At 35.3% G+C, this 20402-nt stretch overlaps 1 protein-coding gene across 4 annotated transcripts in view; it reads right to left on the bottom strand.

Annotated features, from left to right (window-relative positions):
• The window catches only part of LOC124364139 (neither inactivation nor afterpotential protein C), a 61564-nt gene that overhangs the window by 17220 nt on the left and 23942 nt on the right, over positions 1 to 20402 (bottom strand). For all 4 annotated transcript variants that reach the window (XM_046819371.1, XM_046819369.1, XM_046819372.1 and 1 more), the window contains 8 exons: positions 19435 to 19784; positions 18075 to 18285; positions 11424 to 11565; positions 10605 to 10755; positions 8955 to 9259; positions 7831 to 8132; positions 6508 to 6657; positions 5146 to 5303 (listed from right to left, as the gene is read on the bottom strand). In XM_046819371.1, coding sequence (XP_046675327.1) covers positions 5146 to 5303; positions 6508 to 6657; positions 7831 to 8132; positions 8955 to 9259; positions 10605 to 10755; positions 11424 to 11565; positions 18075 to 18285; positions 19435 to 19784 — 1769 coding nt within the window. The remainder of the gene's footprint in view (positions 1 to 5145; positions 5304 to 6507; positions 6658 to 7830; positions 8133 to 8954; positions 9260 to 10604; positions 10756 to 11423; positions 11566 to 18074; positions 18286 to 19434; positions 19785 to 20402) is intronic.

Here is a 20402-nt window from a genome sequence, read left to right as displayed (position 1 = left end):
TACAATTTTGCATGCGGGAAACATCCAGTTCGATGACAATCCTTGTCACTCTGTTGATATTTGGCCCAGTGTTGATAGCAGTCTTGTAAGATTGAAAAATCATAATTTCTTGAGTAAGACATGAAGAAATGAATGTAATCATGGTCATTGGGAAATCTATAGTTTTGAATATGTATTTTTCAGTCTTGAAACTAAAAAATAAATATCCATTTAGGAAAAAATATTCTATGTAATAAGAGTGACTGAAGACGGAAGAAAATAATTCAAATTAAAAGGCAGAACATTCAAAAACTAGAAATTTTTAAAAGTGTAAAATAAAATTGAAACTTATGTATAAGTGAAAAGATTGTAATTTTAAGAAAATCAATGTTTGAAGACCTTTAAACCAGTCAAAACTAAACGAAAAGGCTCAGTTCATATATTTTGCCAACCCCTCTTTGTGTAAGAGATACAGCTATATAGATATTTCTGCTTTCTTTTACCACACGTTTTAAATGACTTAATAGAAGTCAACTTGTACATTGTAAAACACAACAAATATTTTAAAATTGTTATTTTATTGTAATCTGAGAATACTTTTGCAGGCTGTATTTCTAAAGTTCAGTAATAAAAATTGGATATAAAACACTAGGTATTTTCAGCACATATATATCTTGTAATAGCTTAGGTAAAAGCTTAGCTGCTCTTTCAGCTTCAACATGAAAATAACAAAACATATTCAACGGTTTGGTAAACAGTATTGTATTAAGTTTAAAGGACCTTTTTACCTTATGCTAATAATATATCCAGCTCACACTTCATCGAAAAATAAGCCAACACAATTAAATTCTAGAAATACATCTCATCACTGCGGAGAATCATTTTCAGTCCAAAAATGGCAAACCAAAAATGTCAATAATACATAACCTCCTGTACAGAGTTTTAAGTGCTAAAGCTATATCGTTATTGGCCAAACCTCAATCAACTATATTAAACATACAACGACCAGCATAACTAACAGTAATCTATAAACACAAATTGTACTGGCTGCCGATAATATACATCCTTCTGTACGGATCAATAGAAAGGGCGGAGCTGTATAATCGTGTTTGGGTGAATCTTAACGAATCAAAGACCAATATGACCAAGAGTGATCAATATACACTAGTGCACAACTAAAAATATTCTCTGGGGATCGTCTGGAACACCTTGAATTGGGGGATGGAAATTCCCCAATATCATTAGGGTGGTCCGGAAACTCAGTGATCAATGTACACAAACTATACACGTTGTTTTGTTTATAATTTAACGCTATCTTACCTTTTGAAGTTATTTTTATTTTTCCATTATTCCTAAAGTTTCTCCTATTATCTTTGAATCTCACCATCACTCAACCTAGAAGTAATGGGTACTAAACGTATTAAATTTATCGTGTGATATATATGTCAGAGAAAACTAGCGAGAAATTATAAGAATAGACAATTATACGAGGCATCACAGATTGATGGGTACAATACAACACATATTAATAAAGCCATTCAAAATCGAGTTGTGGAATTTAAATTTTAAACTGTGCCATATTCAAATCAGATTCAAAAGTAATAACATCAGATTTTGGGCTATCTTTATTAAATTGAAGAAATTAATGATACCAAAATGGACATATGAAAATACAAAATTAATAACGGTTTAAATTAATATTAAGAATACTAATCCACTGATTAAATCGATTAACGTGTACGTTATTGAGGGTTTTGGTTTAATATCTGTTGAATGAATATGAAACCACACCGGCGATTAAATACTTTTAAGAATTAAATTGTGTAAGTAACGTTTCGCCGCGGTATAAACCAGAATTCTTAAATGTTTATTACAACACAAAACTCCTAAGCCAAAGAATTTAAATGAAAAAAATGGCCTTCGTTAATATAAATTAATGTTTAACTAAATATGCAGTTACTATGCTAAAAAAAACAAATTAACTTCTCTCGGGTCGACTTGTATGTCCAAACTAAGGACATAAGTATTGATAAAATATCCTTGACTGTTGCGTTGATCAGTTTATCAATGATTGTTTAAAGTTAAGTTAATACACTTTTGTAAAGGCAAAATGGTTTCCATACTACATTTTAATGGTATTTGTTTTTGAATATTCATAAAGTATTATTTAATCTTGAATAAATACAAAAATTATATAAATAGCCAGTAAATAGTTTATCGTTTGGGAATTGATAGATATTTCCTTATAGTCATTAAACGCCTTTAGAAGGAATATTATTTCAACATTATCCTCAATACTCCTAAATAATTTCAAAGTAAACTGAGTGTATACAAATAATCTTCATTCGGTCTACAAAGAAAGTGTAAGAAGACTTCCTTTATACACTTTTAAAAATTAACACTAAAGGCAAATTGGATATACCTCGCTATTTATGAATGGAATACAACAATATATTGAAAAGTTTTTGGTTTTATAAACCAAGCAAATAGTGCAACTGGAGGTAAAACAGTAATATAAAAATTTCCAATTATATCAGACAAAACACATCAACTAGGAACTACAATTGAAATTTCATTAAAAGCTTTCAGTTATGTCACAAAATGAATAACCTCACGATAAATATTAAGTGTTTTTATTTGGCATTCGGTATAAATTATTTAAATTAATTTAAATATTATTTATGCATAAATTAAGCGTATTTTTCTCTTATAATAAGATAAAAATCTTTATATTATAGTTCACCACTAAATCCCTGAGATGTCAAATATTTATGACATTTCAAGGTCAACACATTAATTTAACGTGTCCTAATAAGAGCAATATAAAATAATCATAATAAAGCATACTTCTGTCACGTTTGGGAGTGTAACCAGATTATAACAACGATATGGTTGTAACTTACAGCTAGTTACGAAGTACAATTTCCAAAATTGATTCCCATCCAACTCAGGGTTTGTTTGCAAATTTAATAACTCCATGTTTTGATTTAAGTTTATTGAAATTGATATGTAACCAACTTAACAATCTGTTGACTTGAAAGCTCAGCTATGACGAACTCTTTTTTCTTAGTGAATTTATAAGTTATAAAACCCTAGCTGTTACTATAAATTTCAAACCATATGTGTTCTTCCCTCAAACCTTCAAATCTTAGAAAACGTTTCATAAAACTCAACAAGTATTCAGTTTATCATATTCCTTTGGCCCTCATGGCTGGTGCAAGCGTTTAAAAATATGACAACTTTGGAGTTTTTCAAGAAAAATAGTCGAAAGTAAATGAGTGATCTAGGGATCAAAGAGTAAGTTAGAGTTCAGTTACTAGGTTTAAAAATATTATGGTTAACTAAGATAGCTTTTATAGTAATCATTTCAAGTTGATGAAGCACATCGTTTGTGAAAACTCTCTAAATAAAATGGAAGTACTTAGGAATAATTGGTGTCAGAATAGGTATAAATATTGATAGTTATAAAGAGAGTAGAATCATATCAACACTATTTCTTGTGGCAAAACGTACATTCTTATTTCGTTGACAATGATAGAAGACACCATTTTGGAAGTTTGGCAAAACATATGGGAAGATCAAAAAGAGAATGAAAGATCTGAGATGCTTTTCAAGTAGATTCAATATATAATGCAATTATAATTCATAGTACTTCCAGACAATGAATATATACAGTTTTCTACTTTTACTTATCCACCAAAGTTGAAGGTAATACTTCTATTATCTTAATCAATCTAGAATAACTCTTGAATCTGTACTAGGAGATGACAGTAATTTACACAGCTTTTCAGAGATATTGTCTAAATTGAGAAGTCTTATCTTGGTTTATCAAATCCTCACTTTTATAAACGAATGATCGCTTTATCATGTTAATATTTATCATGTATAGTACTGACATCATGTATAGTACTGACATGTTATGATTTTGTTTATTCGCTCATACATACTTTAGTTTCGTACATGTAGAAACCCATATTAGCTTACCACTGTATAGTTGCAGCTTTTCTTCTATTACTTTTGACCTGTTGACTTAAAATTAACACTATCGATAGAGCAGGGATAAGGCTAAGCAAGTATTATTTATCATACTGAAAACTAAATTGTACTGCAGATCAAAACAGTGAAAAATGTAATTGTTATATTAAAACGTTATATGATCCAAAACCGGGAGTGTTCATATTCGTACTTGTTTAATTCTCAATATGATAAAAATGCTCACTTATGCAATAAAACATACTAGAAGGTTCAAACAACACATTTATTTTCAACAGAAACAATGCATTTGCCAATTCTACTGGTAACGAATATCAACAGCAACAGATCTTGGATGCATTTAACAAATGGTTACTCAACCACAACAGAATACAGGTCATGTTAGACTTGTTGAGCCTGTCACTTAATTTTCAAGTAGCCCTACAAGGTCAAGCAAGGTATGTTAGGGGAGGATATGTGTTGTTTATTTCTCACGTTGGTTTTCTATAAGATCGGTCGAAACATTCCTTCCAACACAAAAATTGTCATCCCGTCCTTTTTCCAAGCCCTATCAAAATGTAATGACTAATGATTTTTTAGGCTTTATATAAGGTTCATATATTAAATTATAATTTGTTGAAAAGCTTTTTATGTTAAGAGAATTATATTTGCCTTGAAATTCAATTTTAAAATATGACATCTTTCACCTTCACGAATATCGAAGAATATTGTGGTTACTAAGCAGTTAGATTAAAAAATATTATATTGTAATTATTTTTTTAAAATAATTTGTATAAATAAAGAAAAAGTGAGTAGCGCAAATATATGGTTAAAATCAATAGTTTTAACCCAACTTGTGCACTTAGGGAGGGTGGAGAACAAATGCGTTCGACCACTCTTGTGAAACACATGACATCAATAAAACTCACCGTTCTACCAAGCCTTTGAGGAAGTTCCCGTTTACCGACGATAAGCATAAATATATTTAATGATCATATTATAGTCCCTATTCCTCTTCTTCGACCTCAGCACCCTCCTCTACCTCCTCATTTTCACCCTCGTCGTCGTTAATAATGGCGGTCTCATTATCGTTACCCTCGACCCCGTAACCGTCGATCGTCTCATCGTCTTCGAACTCCCCCTCTTCCTCGACCACGGGCTCATTAACTGGCTCCTCAATCTCATCATTATTACCAGAAGCTCCTGCAGGTTCGTCGCCGGGCTCGTCAACGCTCTTGTGCTTCAGAGAACTCTGCCTCGCTTTCATCTTGCCCTTGAAGTTCCTCTTCGCCAAGAAAGCCCTCATCATGCACTGCACCTTCACGATCTTTTTCACTTGCGTTTCGTACAGCCTGCAAACAAAGGACATCCTTAGAAGAAAAGATTGGTGTTGGGTCATGGCGAATTCATGGTTATTCAGGTCATGAACTATATAAGATTTATAATTTAAAAAATAAACTTTCAAGCCTGTTAATAAGAGTATTACATAGTTAAAAGGAGTCTAACTCGATATGTTTTCAAAAAATATAATTTTTAGTTTTTTGTTGTTTATTGTGCATTGAAATCTCCTCTTTTAAATGTATATTAATTTTTGTTTCATCTCAATTAAAACTTATAAAAATATGTTTTTTTTAATAAACAATGTCATAGTGTTTTTCTTTTGGCTCTGGCAATGGCATCTGGTGCAAATATAACCAATCTTCGTTAGACCAAACATAGTATGACCATACAACTCATTTCAATTAAGGCTTTATTTTGGAACTTGACAGACAAACAGCTTTTGGAAAAGCGTTTAAAGGGCAAAACACTGAATCTAAAGAGTTGATGAATCATGCTATATGGTCCTTTGTGACATTTGCTACTCTGAATTATGGTGTTTTACTGCAGTTTGTGCATTTAATTATGGTCATATAAGTAGAGTAAATTTAAGGATCATTTAGGTTTGAGTGTAGGAAAAACATCGGGTGAGTTCGATCAAAAATCTGGAGTGAATTAAACTGCAAAAAGTTGAAAAAGCAGCTAATGACCTCGAAAAAAACGGACAGGCCAGGACTCTGAAAAACGAAACTTGAGGATCTATTTTATAAACAGGAAGATCCAGACAATTCTAAATACTGTCTTGGACATTACTTAGTTATAGTTAGTAATAGTTACATAGCTTTACTTTTGTTTCTTTTGTGGCGATTTCCGAAACTTTTGTGTTTTAAATATTTTGATGCCACTTTTTTCAGCTCAGGAAGATTCTACAGTAGTGAAATTGTTACTACATATCTTTTGTAATATACGCTAATCATATACACAGGGGTTTAAAAAAAATTAATTTTAAGTGTTGAAAAACATATTTTAAAATTTATTTACATAATATAAATTATGTTTTTTTTTTTAAATGTCTTTTTAACTTTATTTATCTTGTGTATGTCTAAACAAAAGTCCAAAGAATCAACAGAAAAAATTCAGAGTCCCTAGCTTGATTGGTTATAGAGATAAATGGCATAAAGTTAAAATTACGGAAAATAGGGAGTTAGACTCCCCTTAACAATAAACATGAATGGTTACCTAGATAGGAATTCCTCGTTGTAATATTTCAAAAAGACCTTGGACTTTCCTATCACCCATCCTTCCATTTTTAGTCGAACAAGCAAGAGTCTGCAGTTGTCCTTTGTGACCTCTACGTTCTCGTCAAAGTCAAATGCGAGGAACTTGTATCTGTAACAGCACACAATGATAAAGTCCATCAATATCAATACAGATATTAGGTTAAATTAAATATAAATTCGTATTAAAACGCTTTTGTTTACATTTGATTACTGCTTTTTAAGTGCAGTGAAAATCAAGCAATAATATATAAAAAACTAACTGTCAAACGAGATAAATATATACTTTTTATTGTCATGGACACTTGGTTCCAAAAAGAGTAACATACTTTCGAAAACCATAAAATATAGACACTATTGCAAATAGGGTTAAAAACTACTTGACTTATTAAACAAGAGCTTAAAGGAAAGAAAGGTCTAATAAAAAACTATTTCAATTGCAATCTGAACTGAAAGTATAAGAGCATAATAAAGTATGAAAACTTAAGTCGATTTAAAATCTGAAGGAAAAGCATTACACTAACATTCACTTTAAATCACTAAATACGGTTCAGGAATCAGAAGACCTAATTTTGTTCATTCAAGCACTCGGTTCAATCGGATTTTGTTTGGTATGTGTTTATCAATATTAAGAATTATTTCCTTTTAGGATGTCTTCCCTGAAGTCAACACAAAATTCTATACATGCTTAATAAAATTAAATAGGAGATAAATATGAAATTATTTTTGTAATCAGTCAAAAACATAATATACAATCAAGGTAAAACTGTAATTTATTATACAGTATGTATATGATTTATGATTGCAAGATTTTTGTGTTTTTAACGATATAAGACTTACATAATATTAATTAAATGTAATTCGACAAAATGAGATATTTTTTCATTAAATAATTCTTAAGAAGTTATATTTTTAATTTAAAAAATACGGAAATTCGTTTAGTCTTAATCTATTTTCTATAAATGTGGTACACGTTTCATATCTTCAGCGGTTATTTATGATCTTTTCAGCAGCTTTTGTGTTATTCTTGCCTTAAAGTATAATTTTAACACCAATTGCACTACCTTCAACGTTTAATGTTGAAGAGAATAATAATTTTTCTGTTACTAAAATGTCGCCCATTGCATTTGAGTGAAATTCTAAATACTTCAACACCGTTATTAGTTTAAAAGGGATTCCATTAGTTGTAAATCTCTTCCCTATCCGTTTAGCTAAAACAAAAAAAATACTCAAATTTAATGTTTGCCAAAGTGATATGATTTTGAGAACCCTCCTTTGAGCCTACCTTCGGATGAATTCAGCGAACCCAACTCGATGAGAGTAACCCTTCTGTCGTGCTCGTGCCGTGTCGATGACAGCCAGCGCACGCAACTGTTGTCGCACCACCTCAGGCTGGAAACCGTGGGGATGTCCGGTCAGATCTGCGCGAATACAACGCACGAAGTGGGTGCCTCCCATGGTCACGCAGCCATCCTGGCCAATCGCCAGGTTGCGCAGTAGTTCCAGACTTGCTGCGCGGAACGTGGCGCTCGCAGTGCGCATGCGCCGTGTCTGCGAGTACTCACCCCTTGACGAGGTATTGAACCTCTGTGGAAAAAAGATTTTTACGCATTGGTACACAATAAAAGTTAAGGTGGAAGCCGAGGTTCTTTTGAAAAGTTTTGGACATGATCATAAACGTAGCCAGGAAAATATTTTGGGGGCCAGACAACTAATATTTTCTCGTAGTGGACAGAGAGTAAGGCCCCATTTTGTTCCTTAAGAAGTTCTTGACCTGTTTCTTTCTGGAGAACGATCTTTCAGCAGTACATGTAAATAATACTGAACTATTCAAATAATAATAATCGTTTACTAAAAAAGTAATTGAAAAAAATAAATCTGGAGGGGTCCGGACCTCTCGGACCCTCTCGCTGGCTACGTCCTTGCACATGAGTTCTAATTACAAAACTTCAGACACAAAAGATCTGATTTAAATTGTTTTCATTGATAACAGGTCTCAAAAACAAAAGAAAAATTGAGATATCAAGCGATAAATCAAAAGTAATTCTGTGTAGTCTTAAACATGTTCAGTGTTATAGATCTAATAGACCAGCAGTGATGAGTGAAAGCCTGAGGGATAATGCTGAATGGACATCTTGGAAGAGAGGCTTTAGAATCCTCTTTAAAATTTGTGATTCAACCTGTACACGAATTTGGTCAAAAATACAGTTGAAGCCAATCACAAAATTGTTGCATATGATGAGATTTGATTGATAGGCCAATAACTTTTTTCCAAATATTTTATAAAATTTACAGGGAACTCCTTTCCACGCAGAGAGTAATTATTGTAAAAGATCATGGTCAGAACTTCTAAGTATTGTTAAAGCCTAGTTATTGTTTTCGTGTCGTGGTAAATTTATGGATGCTTACTCTAGATTTCTCGGCCACCAGAGCTTGTCCCCACCTCTTCTTCTTTCCAGTAGCTACGGGTGCGGACTGGTCTGAATGTATGGTCAAATTTCCGCTCTTCGACAGTTGGTTGGTGAACAGCTGTTTCAACACGTTGTCATTCGAGAGCCGCATGGTCTCAATCATTTCTGGCGGTAAGAAGTCCCTATTCTTGCTCGGGATGTCCTGAAGATCATACGCTATCTTGCCTGTGTAGTGGGCCACGCTGAATTCTTTGCTGGATGACATCTTCACACGTGGTCCCTTAGGGCTGCTTTGTAGTTTTTCTGAAACAATACACAAGTTGCACTGTGTGAGTCAACGATACAATCGATTCCAGTTCTAAACATTTTGAGTTCATATCGCTAAACTGGTCTTTTCACTCACGTCACATTCTTCCATAGGGTATACTCTTAGAATCTATAGTATTTTGAAATTATTTTAATATGTCTTTTTACAACATTCAAAATAATAATCTGATAGAACAATATTTTTAATCTTGAAGTTAAAAGTTAGACGGGAAAATAAATCTAAGGAAACACGTGATGCAATAGGGTTTGAATTTGGTCATGATCGAAACAATAAAGGCCGGTATCGACAGTGCGAGGCTGCTCGCTGCGAATGCCTCGTGGCGAATGCTCGGCTTTGCCTCGGACTGTGGATACCGGGGTTACTCGGTATGAGACGTTCGCGTCACACAATGTGAGGCGAGCCGTGTGCTTGTCGGTTTTAGAGCAGTGCTCAAAGGTGCCTCGCTCCGAGCTGTGCGTCAAATGGATACCTGCGCTGTCTGCCTCGCACCGTACAAGACAATTCTGCACTGCAAACCAATAAACCTCCACAACGAAAATGTCATCATGGATAATCATGGTATGATCAGACAATTAGTGGAGTGTTATGAAACCAAACGTTTACTGTGGGACTCGAAACACCCTGAATGTTATAATAAAAACAAGAGAGAAGACTTGTGACGCGAAATATCGCAGTCAATTATAACCGATTTCGATAAATTTTATGATCCACCAACGGGATTTACGTCGCTTTTCTGTTGTTTTTTTCCTAATAATCGTCGCCATCACAACAAAAGCAGCGGCAGCAACTTGCGCATTTCTAGAAATAAAAAAAAACATATTGTTCTAACTGTCTTCACTATGAATGCGGGTGGTTCGCGTGCTCGCAGTGAGCATTCGTGGTTACAAACTAGCTGCTAGCTGAAGAGTTCACCCTGAGACAGATGGTACGAGGCATTCGCAGCGAGCAGCCTCGCACTGTCGATACCGGCCTTTAAGACATTCTGAAAGGTTTGGGTTCCTCGAAGCACATAAATTTATACATAAAGCTGTGTTATATTTTACTTTTCGGATGCAAAGAAAAGTTGTTCGACAAGGTCATCAGTTACGTACAACTGTTTTCTTAAAATTTTCTTTCGTCAAGGTCCAGTCAATATTTTTCCAAGTTAATAATTAATTGAAACAATTATTCGCAGTTATCAGCATGAATTTCGCATGTTTGTTAACGATACTGAATAATTAAAAACTTCTAAATTACCGGACTTATCTGGAAAATCTGTATTGGCATATTGCATACCTCTAGAAAACCTCCTTTAACGTTTCCATAGTTATCTTTACCTACCTACGATAAAGCTAGCGCCTTGACTATTCTTGTTTGACTCGTCTATGATGTAGAGCAGGCCATCAGGCTTAGTCATCAGTTCGTCTATGGTGGGCTTGTTGTCGTAGTACTGCAGTGACTGTAGCGGGATCCCTTCTTCTATTTGTTCTTGCTAGAAAATACCACTTTATCAGAAGTTACAGACGGATAAACATGGACATATACTGAGTTTTGTTTTTGGCCACATATTTATAAATCTTCACTATCTGATATTGCAACACATATTTTCATTAAATTCCTCTGTAAATTTCATCCACCCATTAGATTCTCTCTTTAGAGAGTTATTCATGATGGAATAATGGTTAATCTGCTAATGTCCTGGAAAAGATTCATCAGATGGCCTCGAAACTAGAGATGAATCTCATTTAACTGGTCAGGCGGCTTTAGAAAACATTGACAATCAGTAAAATGTTATTGCTGAGTAATTATATAAGTTGAATAGTATCCTATATAATAACCCAATTCTTTTCAATTCTTTTTTAGGATCTAAATTTCTCAGCAAGATATTTAGATTGGAGGCTGAATGTTATTTACAGTTTTTCACACAATTAATTGGGTGATGTATTTTGTATTTCCATGCAAGGCCTCTTAAACAATTAATTTCAAGCATTACGGACCTTATTAATTCTTTTAATTTGTCAACAGGAGTTTTTAGTCTATTGAAGATAACAAAAAAACTGAATACGAACTCTGCAGGATGGATTCAAGTACACAAAATGTTTAAACCTTCTAAAATTCCAACTGCGTTTGAAAACATGAATGAGAGGTGTGGTTGCTTACCATTTCCCAGGCGAAGACTCTCTGGTTGTAGTGGTACTGAAGCTGTTCATTGACTGTGTTCACGAACAGCTGCTCTAGACTGTTCTTGGGGTAGCACTCGAACCCGAACATGTCAAGCAAGTTGATGAAGAAGCTGTCACCGCTGTGGAAATACACATTTTGAGTAATAATAAATACAATAATAACCGCAATAACAGGTGCGTCAACATAGTAAATTAAGGAAATACATCGTGTAAATTATGTTTTTTCAACACAAAAACATGCCATTCTATACAATTTGGTACCGTACGAGAATCGGGGGTTTTAATTGTTCCTTACCGTTCTCAAAAGTTCAAGAATTTCATCCCAGCCGCCCAGCGGGAACTCATCACTAGGAGGAAAACGCCTTTGACGCTTGTAGGTGTTTTAGGCGAGCTTTGAATTGTTTTGATCATTGAGTAGGTTTGGTTAGGTTAAGTAGGTTAGATTAGGTTAGGTTGTATTGGGTTAGGTTAGGGTAGGTTAAGTAGGTTAGGTTATATTGGGTTAGGTTAGGTTAGGTTATGTTAGCTTAGGTTAGGTTAGGATATGTTATGTTATGTTAGGTTAGGTTAGGTTATGTTAGCTTAGGTTAGGTTAGGATATGTTATGTTATGTTAGGTTAGGTTAGGTTATGTTATATTAGGTTTAGTTTAGGTTAGTTTGGGTTCGCCCATTGACTAGCCTGACACCAGTTTCAAACGGTAAGCGTTCAGAAGTCGTTCAAGCTTTTTATGCTGTTCAATTCCAAAGTTGTCCCTGCCTCTTGTTCTCTACTACACCTGTACTAACTCCCATTTGAGCTCACAATACAGAATGTCTTTGATAATACAGTGGAATGATAAATTCAGTAATTGAAGCTTCCTAGAGGCTTTCTCTGCAGGTCTCTTTGAGTAGTACACTTGCTTTAAAATTCATTATTTGTGGTAATGCATGAGCTTGGAAATGCGTAGGAGACGTGCTGTAATCAATTATTAATGCATTTTATGTTGATTGACAATAAATAGATTTTGTTGTGTTATTTCTAGAATATCATGGAAAGTAAATAACTTAACTCGCCACGCAAGGAAAGTATAGCTTGCAGAGTAGGAAGTCGAGGATAAGTTTGTAGTTTATGAGCACATAAACTAGTTTTTCCTTAAGTGATTACAACAATTTCCCCCCTATAAAGAATCGATCTCCAGTCACGTAAAGACTTGGTAGTATAGCAGTCAATGGACGAGTTTGGTGGTGGTCGAAATGGATGGATACAAAAGTCAAAAACACAAGTAAAAACTATATAAACATCATCCAACTAGAAAAAGAGACGGTATTTTGACTGGTTTAATCTCTTTTTATAATTAATCAATCAGAAAGTTACAGTTGTAACAGAAGATTTTGCAATTTTAAAATTAAATTTTGCCTTCTAGGTCCTTCTGGTGTGTGGAAAACTTCTGCTTCTGATATCTGCGATCTGAAAACTTCTAGCCACTGGAAATTTTCGACTTCTAGAAGCCGTGGGTCTGTGTAACTTTCTGCGTTGTGGGAAATGTTTAAAGAGTTCCCCGTATCAAAATGCTCTGGTTCGAATTTCCCGGCCTTACTGTATCCTTGGACTCCGTAGGAGCACGTCTATAGAAGTGTTCAGAATCTGGGAGATCGCGGACTGTGTGTGGCCCTAACTACTGGAAAACACATTTGGAAATTTTCAATCTCTAGAAGTTCCAGGAATTTGGTTCCGACCTTTAAGTGTTTCCAGACTCTTTAGGGCTCCCGCTCTCCAAACGACCTTGACCTAAGGGAGCTTTTTCCTTCTAGCAGCCTTCTGCCTCTTGAAGGTCCCTACAGCGATCGCAACTTCTGATCCGGGCGTTGGAAATTCTCGGTCTCTGGGAACTCTGCCCTTTCTACACCTACAATGTACTTCTATGCGTCTATATTGGTATACATAGATACCCCTTAAAGTTATGAGTGTAACAGTTACGATTCATAATGACGTTGATAGAGTTTTTACAGAAACTCAAGATAATAAGTAAGCTATAAAGTACCTAAACGAGGACTCTCCATTGTGCACGTTATTAGTTCATGTGCATTTTACAGCTTTTACCTAAGGGGGAACTCCACCTAAAAATAGAAAAAATTATAAAAAAATGTAAAAAAATTTTATTTATATGTTTTTATTTTATGGATTCTCCTGAAAATTTTGATATGTAACATGTACCTATATCCTATTATTATATGTGCTCAGATTTTTATAAATCAAGTAAGTGCTGCAAGTGTATATCTCGCTGCATTTTCGAGAACAAGTAATGCAAGACATGATTGTTTCACATACAAATGATATTTTATGTACATAAATATATGTAAAAACAACCAAGAGAGTGATTTATACATTTTGGTTTTGTTATGTTGGGTCAAACCCTGTTACCGTAAATAAACAGAAAATAAACATTTAACTGAAATAGCATGTAATAGAAACTCAAACAAATCATATGAACTCATTTTGATTTATCAGTTGTATTACTGTGATTGTTTTGTTTCAAGTGTAACCAGTGCTGTGTTTATTGTGCTTTATATTTTTATATTTATATAAAACTGATCTGGATGGATATTACCCTTGGTATAGGTAAACTTTGAACTTATATTTGAATGTTATAGGTAAGTACAAAATTATGCCTGCAACTAAAAGGAAACAGTTGACTCAAGAGTCTCTAAAACATTTAGTAAAAAGAATAAGGCACGCCTAGCCGCTATGCAAGATGGTCACAACCTAGGCCTAACAAAATCATCGCCACAAACAGTCCTGAATGTTCAGGAGAATCGTCCAAATTTTGAACACCCGAAAAACCGATTGGATCCGGGTTAGCCTAACTCCACAACCATGCACATCTCTAGTAAACTGTGATTTGCAGCATACTAGGCCCTAATGAGGATAGTGATTTTAAAACAGACTGTCCTGATTTAAGAAAATCACAAAATGTAGGCCTAGTAGAGAAATGAATATTTGAAATAACCGTGGAAAAGCTTGGCAGTACGGTATTATTGATTTTGGTTGTAAAAATAGCCTGGATTGGGAAACTAGCCTGTCCTAAATGCAAGAACTAACCCTATCATCAAAAATCTCATGTAGATTTGGATTAGCCATAACAGTTGAATGGCAGTGTATTCATGTAATATAAGTCTCCAATTCTTATACATCTAGAAAAAAATTGATGATAATAATTCTTTGAACGTCATTCTAGAATGGTAACTCACTTCATCATCAAATGGACAAGGATGACAGTGCAATGGAGAAACTATGTATGTGCTAAGTATGAAATTATGAGCAATATACATTAAGTCAAATTGCAAATACTTTTCAAAATCAACAATAGGAGCTGGTCAAATAAAATCTGGCACTGACACTGCACGAAGCCCGAGATAAGACAAATATACGCTGAAACTGGAAAATTTGTAAATAGGCCTAACGACTACGTATGGGTCTATTAGACCAAGCAAGTATCATTTGATGGCACATGGCACAAGAAGGCCACACCTCAAATTATGGTGTTGGTTTGTGAAATAGAAATTTACACACCAGGTTTAGTTATAGATTGAACTGGTTTTATCAAAGTACTGCTACTTTCTGCCCAACTGTACTGAGCACTGCAAGGGCAACTTAATCTCTACTCTCTCTACTACTCTTACTCTGCACTACGAGCCACTCCTCCGCTCTACTTCTTCCTAACTGTAACTCTTTCGAGCTAATCAGTCACTTACTACCTACTCCTTTGTACTACCTACTACTACTTCACTCTCCTTGTAAGTACAGCTCACATTACTACGTTACTCTACAGTACTCTCTACTCTACTCTTCAACTCCTCAAACCTCACCCACACAGCTCCTGTACTAAACTCCCTTAACTTCTCTCTCTGTACAATACTCTCGCACTCTTTCTCTACTTACTACAGCAACTTCCACTCTTGCATGACCTTCTCCTACACTACACTCTCACACTCTCACCACGAGTCTCCCAACACTGATTCCTTCACTCTCCTGACAACACGGTAACACTACTTATTACCTCTCTATCCAACTACTCTAGCTGTTACTCGACTCTCTTCAACTCTACTATTTGCTCTTACTCTCTATCTCTCTAGTACTGATAACTACCTACCTTAACAAGTACTCACTGCAACGACCTACGCTCTTAACTACGGACAGACACTGTTACTCTCACTCTTAACTCTCATACTTTACTACCTTAACTTTCACTCGTTTCTATACATGCCTAACTTTCCCTACTGACATTCAAACCACCAATACTCTCGCTCAGAACCATCCAAAACACCTCCACTCCAGAACTAATCGGCCTCTTTACATCCAGCACTCACCTTTACTAAACAGATCTTCACAGAACTTACTAACTACTACTACTTCATATACTCCTGACTTACTCTTAAACACCATAACCTGCTCACACTTACTATTACATCCCTTCTCTTACTTCTAACTCTTTTTCTCACAACTAACTCTGGACTACAGTCTTACTGGGCTACTGGGGACGTGGTGAGGGCTAGGGGGGGACGGTAGGTGCGCTGACGGGGCGCTATGACAGGGCGACGCAGGCGATGATGGGACGACGCGAGTGGGGGAGACGCTACTGAGGGGGGGGTGGGGTGGGAGCTCTCTTTGGTTTTAAGTCGTGTGGAGGATACTGATAAAGCAATGCGACGGGGTGGTCTTAAGGGGTGGGGGTGTAGGAAGTATTGGGGGTGGCGGTGACAAACAAAATGTCTAATTCTGGAGCAATGTTCTGCCAACATGATCCGACTTCACCGAAATCACTTAATATAATCCACTAATTGCCATCACACGTACATCTTGCGTCTACGTCGCAGCGATAATTGACAGTGATAGAAGCCCGCACGTCCTAGTAAACCATTCATGCGCGTTAGCGGGATCGGATCTAGGCAAAATTCCCAAGGAAATTTTGAACATTTGGTTCACAGGCGCACAATCTGAAATGCAGTAATAAACTACAAAGGATCTTCACCAGCAATGGAGGTTGAAGCAGTAGAAGGCATTAGGAAAAAGATGCTAATGACTATAATTTCAGATACACTACTATTCTCTCTGACGGTGACTCTAAAGCTTGCAACACATTCAAAATTTGAACGTTTATGGTGACAATGTAACCATAAATTAAAGAAGAATGGTATAAATCATGTCTCCAAAAGATTAGGAACTGCCCTTTGAGAAAAGTAGTGAAAGAATTGTAGGTAAAAAAAAATTACTTTGGGGGAATCTAGCTATGGAAGTTTTGAAAGATGCGACCATAATAAACGCTTCAAAATACTACAAAAACGCTAATTAAAAAAAATAAAGATAATGTAAATGGAATGAAAGAGCTGAATCCTTGCAACACTGACAACATTGTGTTTCAAACAGATGAAAAAGGCCCAGACCATTACAAGTGTCAGCCACAGGTACTAAACAGTTGGTTGTTATTATAATAGAGCGGTTGGTCAAATGTGGCGAGACACCAGGACCTCATAAAGAAAATTTGAAAACTCCTATAACAGAGACTGTACTAAAACACATTGCACCTGTGTATCAAAGACTTGCTTCAGTTGAACAGATGAATAGATTTCTAAAGTTGCCCTGACCCAGAAATTCAAACGATAGTTTGAATGGACTAATCTGGACAAAGTCCTAAGGTACGCAATCGTATCTAAAAGATCTGTAAAAACTGCGGTGGCAGCGGGCACATGGAGAAAATAACTTTGGTAATTTTATACAGCTATAACTACAGTTATGACAACTGCAGGAATGACAACTGGGCATAAAGTAATGTAATCATGAAAAGAAGAGATAAAAGGAAGAATTAGACAAGCAAAATTGAAGAAAACAAAGTATTTCAAGGGTACAGAAAAAAATGGCGTATGATAAAACATAATAGAGAAACAAAGACTAAAAGAAGGAGAAAGGTTTATTTACTGGAGCAGGTGAATTTTAGGTGAGAAAGCAAGGATCCTAAGTAAAATATACAGTATTTTTAAGCTCATTTTAACCACTGTTATAAGTAAAAATAACTTTAAAACTCTATTATCAGAATTATGGGGTTATATTCACTGTTTTCGCAGCTAGGTGCGGACATAACTCCAGTTAGTTATAGCTAGAGCCATAATTTTTTTTATTTTGAGTCTTAAGAAATGGACTGCAAACTGAAGCATAGTTTTATAAAATAATGTATGAAAGAGTTTTTTATTTTGTTTCCTTCGTAAATAAAGTTTTTTCAACAATAAAATATAATTAAAAAATTATAAACAATGAACAGTGTCAAATCATGATCAAACCCATGCACACTATGCAAACATAGTATAATTTTTATCTTAAAAAAAAAAAAAAAAAAATAGGTTTCTACCTATAACCTAACTTGAGATATATCTGCACGCAATGAAATACGTTTTACCGCAATAAACCACCCTACCCCTAAGGGGTGGTTGCAAAAATGTTAATGTATGGAAATAAAGTTTAGTTATTTTATGAGTCGCTTTCAAACAGCATTAATAAAAAAATATAACCACTGAAAAATAAAAAAGTCATTTTTTAGGTGGGAGTTCCCCCTAAGCTGCAAATGCCAATGTGATATAAGGCAAAACCATACTTACAAAACAGCCCTAGATAACGACAGCTTGAGGTTAATGGTGTTAACTATCCAGTCGACAAGGCGGAAGTATAATCCCCGTGCCAAGACGTCACGAGCCTCTCTGGCCTCCTCGACATTGTGTTTGCGGCGGGCGGCAGTACCTTTCAACACAATGCAGTAGTTGCACAGCGCCCAGGAGAGCTTCTTGTCGTCCACGTCCAGCAGCTGAGCCACTGAAGTATACATTGTCATATAAGAGTTGGAACTACTACAAGTTATGTTCTCTAAACAGACATGTGATTGGAAATACATATTATGTGTTGTAAAGCAAATTGGAACATCTTATTACAGACCGAGAGATTCCGTGTGGTCTCCAAGATGCGCGAGAGGGGAAGTGCGGCTGACTAGGAGTGGGATGGGCGGCGGAGGGGAGCCGGCTCACAGACTGAGCTCGCGACTTCCCCCACCACTCCACATGACCAGTAGGCTTCTGCGCATCGTCGGGCGGATGACCACACACAATCTCTCGGTCTGTACTTTTGTAGCATTTCCTCTCTCGTGAAAGTAACTTGTAAGTTACATAGACGTACGAAAGTACGTACTTGCGTGTGTGCCAGTGTAAGCATAAGGCCAAACAAAGAGATTTTTACCGAATTTGGAAATTCAATAAACAAATGTTTCTTCACTATAAACTATTTGTATTAAATGTACTAATGCACTCGATAAAATATTGTTAACATAGTGAAATGTACTTTATTTCTTAAAACATCACATTAATAGGTTAATATTTAATTTTGGTGTGTAGTGATAAAGCAACAAAAACGAAACACAAGACCATTTGTATGTCTGATTTGAATTGAATGCAGTAGTTGAGAGTGGGTTTTTAAGTATTTTCGGAAGATACCTTCAAATTTGTAAAATTTTTAAACTATGATTTGTAAACTTAATAAATCATAATTTTCAACAACACATATTGTATGCCACTCGAAACAACCTGCTTAGAGATTGTGTACAAAGTTTAATATTTAAATCGTGTTGTATACATTAACCAAAATAATAATAAACTCCGTTTCTTAAAAAAGTCCAGTTTGAAAGTTACCCAAGTTTAAAAACTTTCATTTAGAGAAAATGGGGTTGAGCGAAAGTAACAGAGAACATATATAAAATCTATATCCTCGGAAACCATGCTTATTTAATTTATTAAATGGTACAATATGGTATTAATAGAATCTGAATAGAAAGTATGTTAATAAAAATCAAAATAACCTTATTTTTGTGTAGGTAGAACACTACACTTCCTAGAAATCTGTTAGTATGGAAATTGTATGTTACAGTGTCAAAGAAGGAAATCCGGTGATATTATTTTGATAATAATTACTTACCTTTATTTGCTACATCGCTTCCAGCGAGACCAGCCTTTCCATCGTCTTGTTTTTCAAATTTAATTTCTCCAAGAAGTAAAATGGCAGCTAGCGTTTTGTAAATGAACTCTCTTTGAGCCTCATCGAACTCTAAATCTATCAGATTTTGATCAAAGTCCTTAAACTTCTTTATGTTCCTATGAGGTTCTTCTCTCGGTCCAGGTGGGACCTTGTGGTCGTTCTCGCTTCCGGACGTTCCGAGGTAGCGGTAATTCCTCCCTTCTTCAAGGTTATATTTGGACAACGTCCCTTCGGACTCGTGGGTGTCGTAGAAGTAGTAGAATATGTGGAAGTTGGAATGAGCCCGCACTCTGAAACAGTTAACAGTCAATCAACTACAGATTGTAACAGCATTATTGTAACAGAGCAAATTTCAACAATCCACTCGGAAAGAAGCCAACGCCTTATTTTGAAGCTCACGGATTTTTCAATTTTTACTTCCTGAATATATTGCAGTTTTCAGTCTCTAATCAATCGGTCTGATAAATTAGTCTGGAAAACGCGAAATTTTATAGTCATGCATTATCATTTTATCCAATCTGAAACGGAAAACTAATAGGCTTACAGTGATGGAAACAGGAGTAGCACGAATAGTAAATGTAGTAGGAGGATGCAAAGTAAATGATTTTTAACAAAAGATACAAAAAAGTATCAAATATGACACTAAACTATCAACCAAGTCTGTCACTTTGTTATCTTTTATTGAAAGCCTAACGTTAAAAGCAACTAAAAAAATAATTCTGATTTTCGATCATTCGAGTTTATTGTGAAGAAGGAGACCCAAAATTTCGCTTCGTCTAAGCTTTTTTGGGAATTCTTCCACCAAGAATCCATGGTATGGAGTTGGGAGTGTACCGAGTGGACAGTAGACGAGAGGGGCGAATGGATTAGGTCATGGATGCCGGTCAGCCGAGAAAATTAATACTATA

Source organism: Homalodisca vitripennis, chromosome 6 (assembly GCF_021130785.1).
Source record: "Homalodisca vitripennis isolate AUS2020 chromosome 6, UT_GWSS_2.1, whole genome shotgun sequence".
Taxonomy (NCBI): Eukaryota; Metazoa; Arthropoda; class Insecta; order Hemiptera; family Cicadellidae; genus Homalodisca; species Homalodisca vitripennis.
This window is presented reverse-complemented; position numbering and strand designations above follow the sequence as displayed.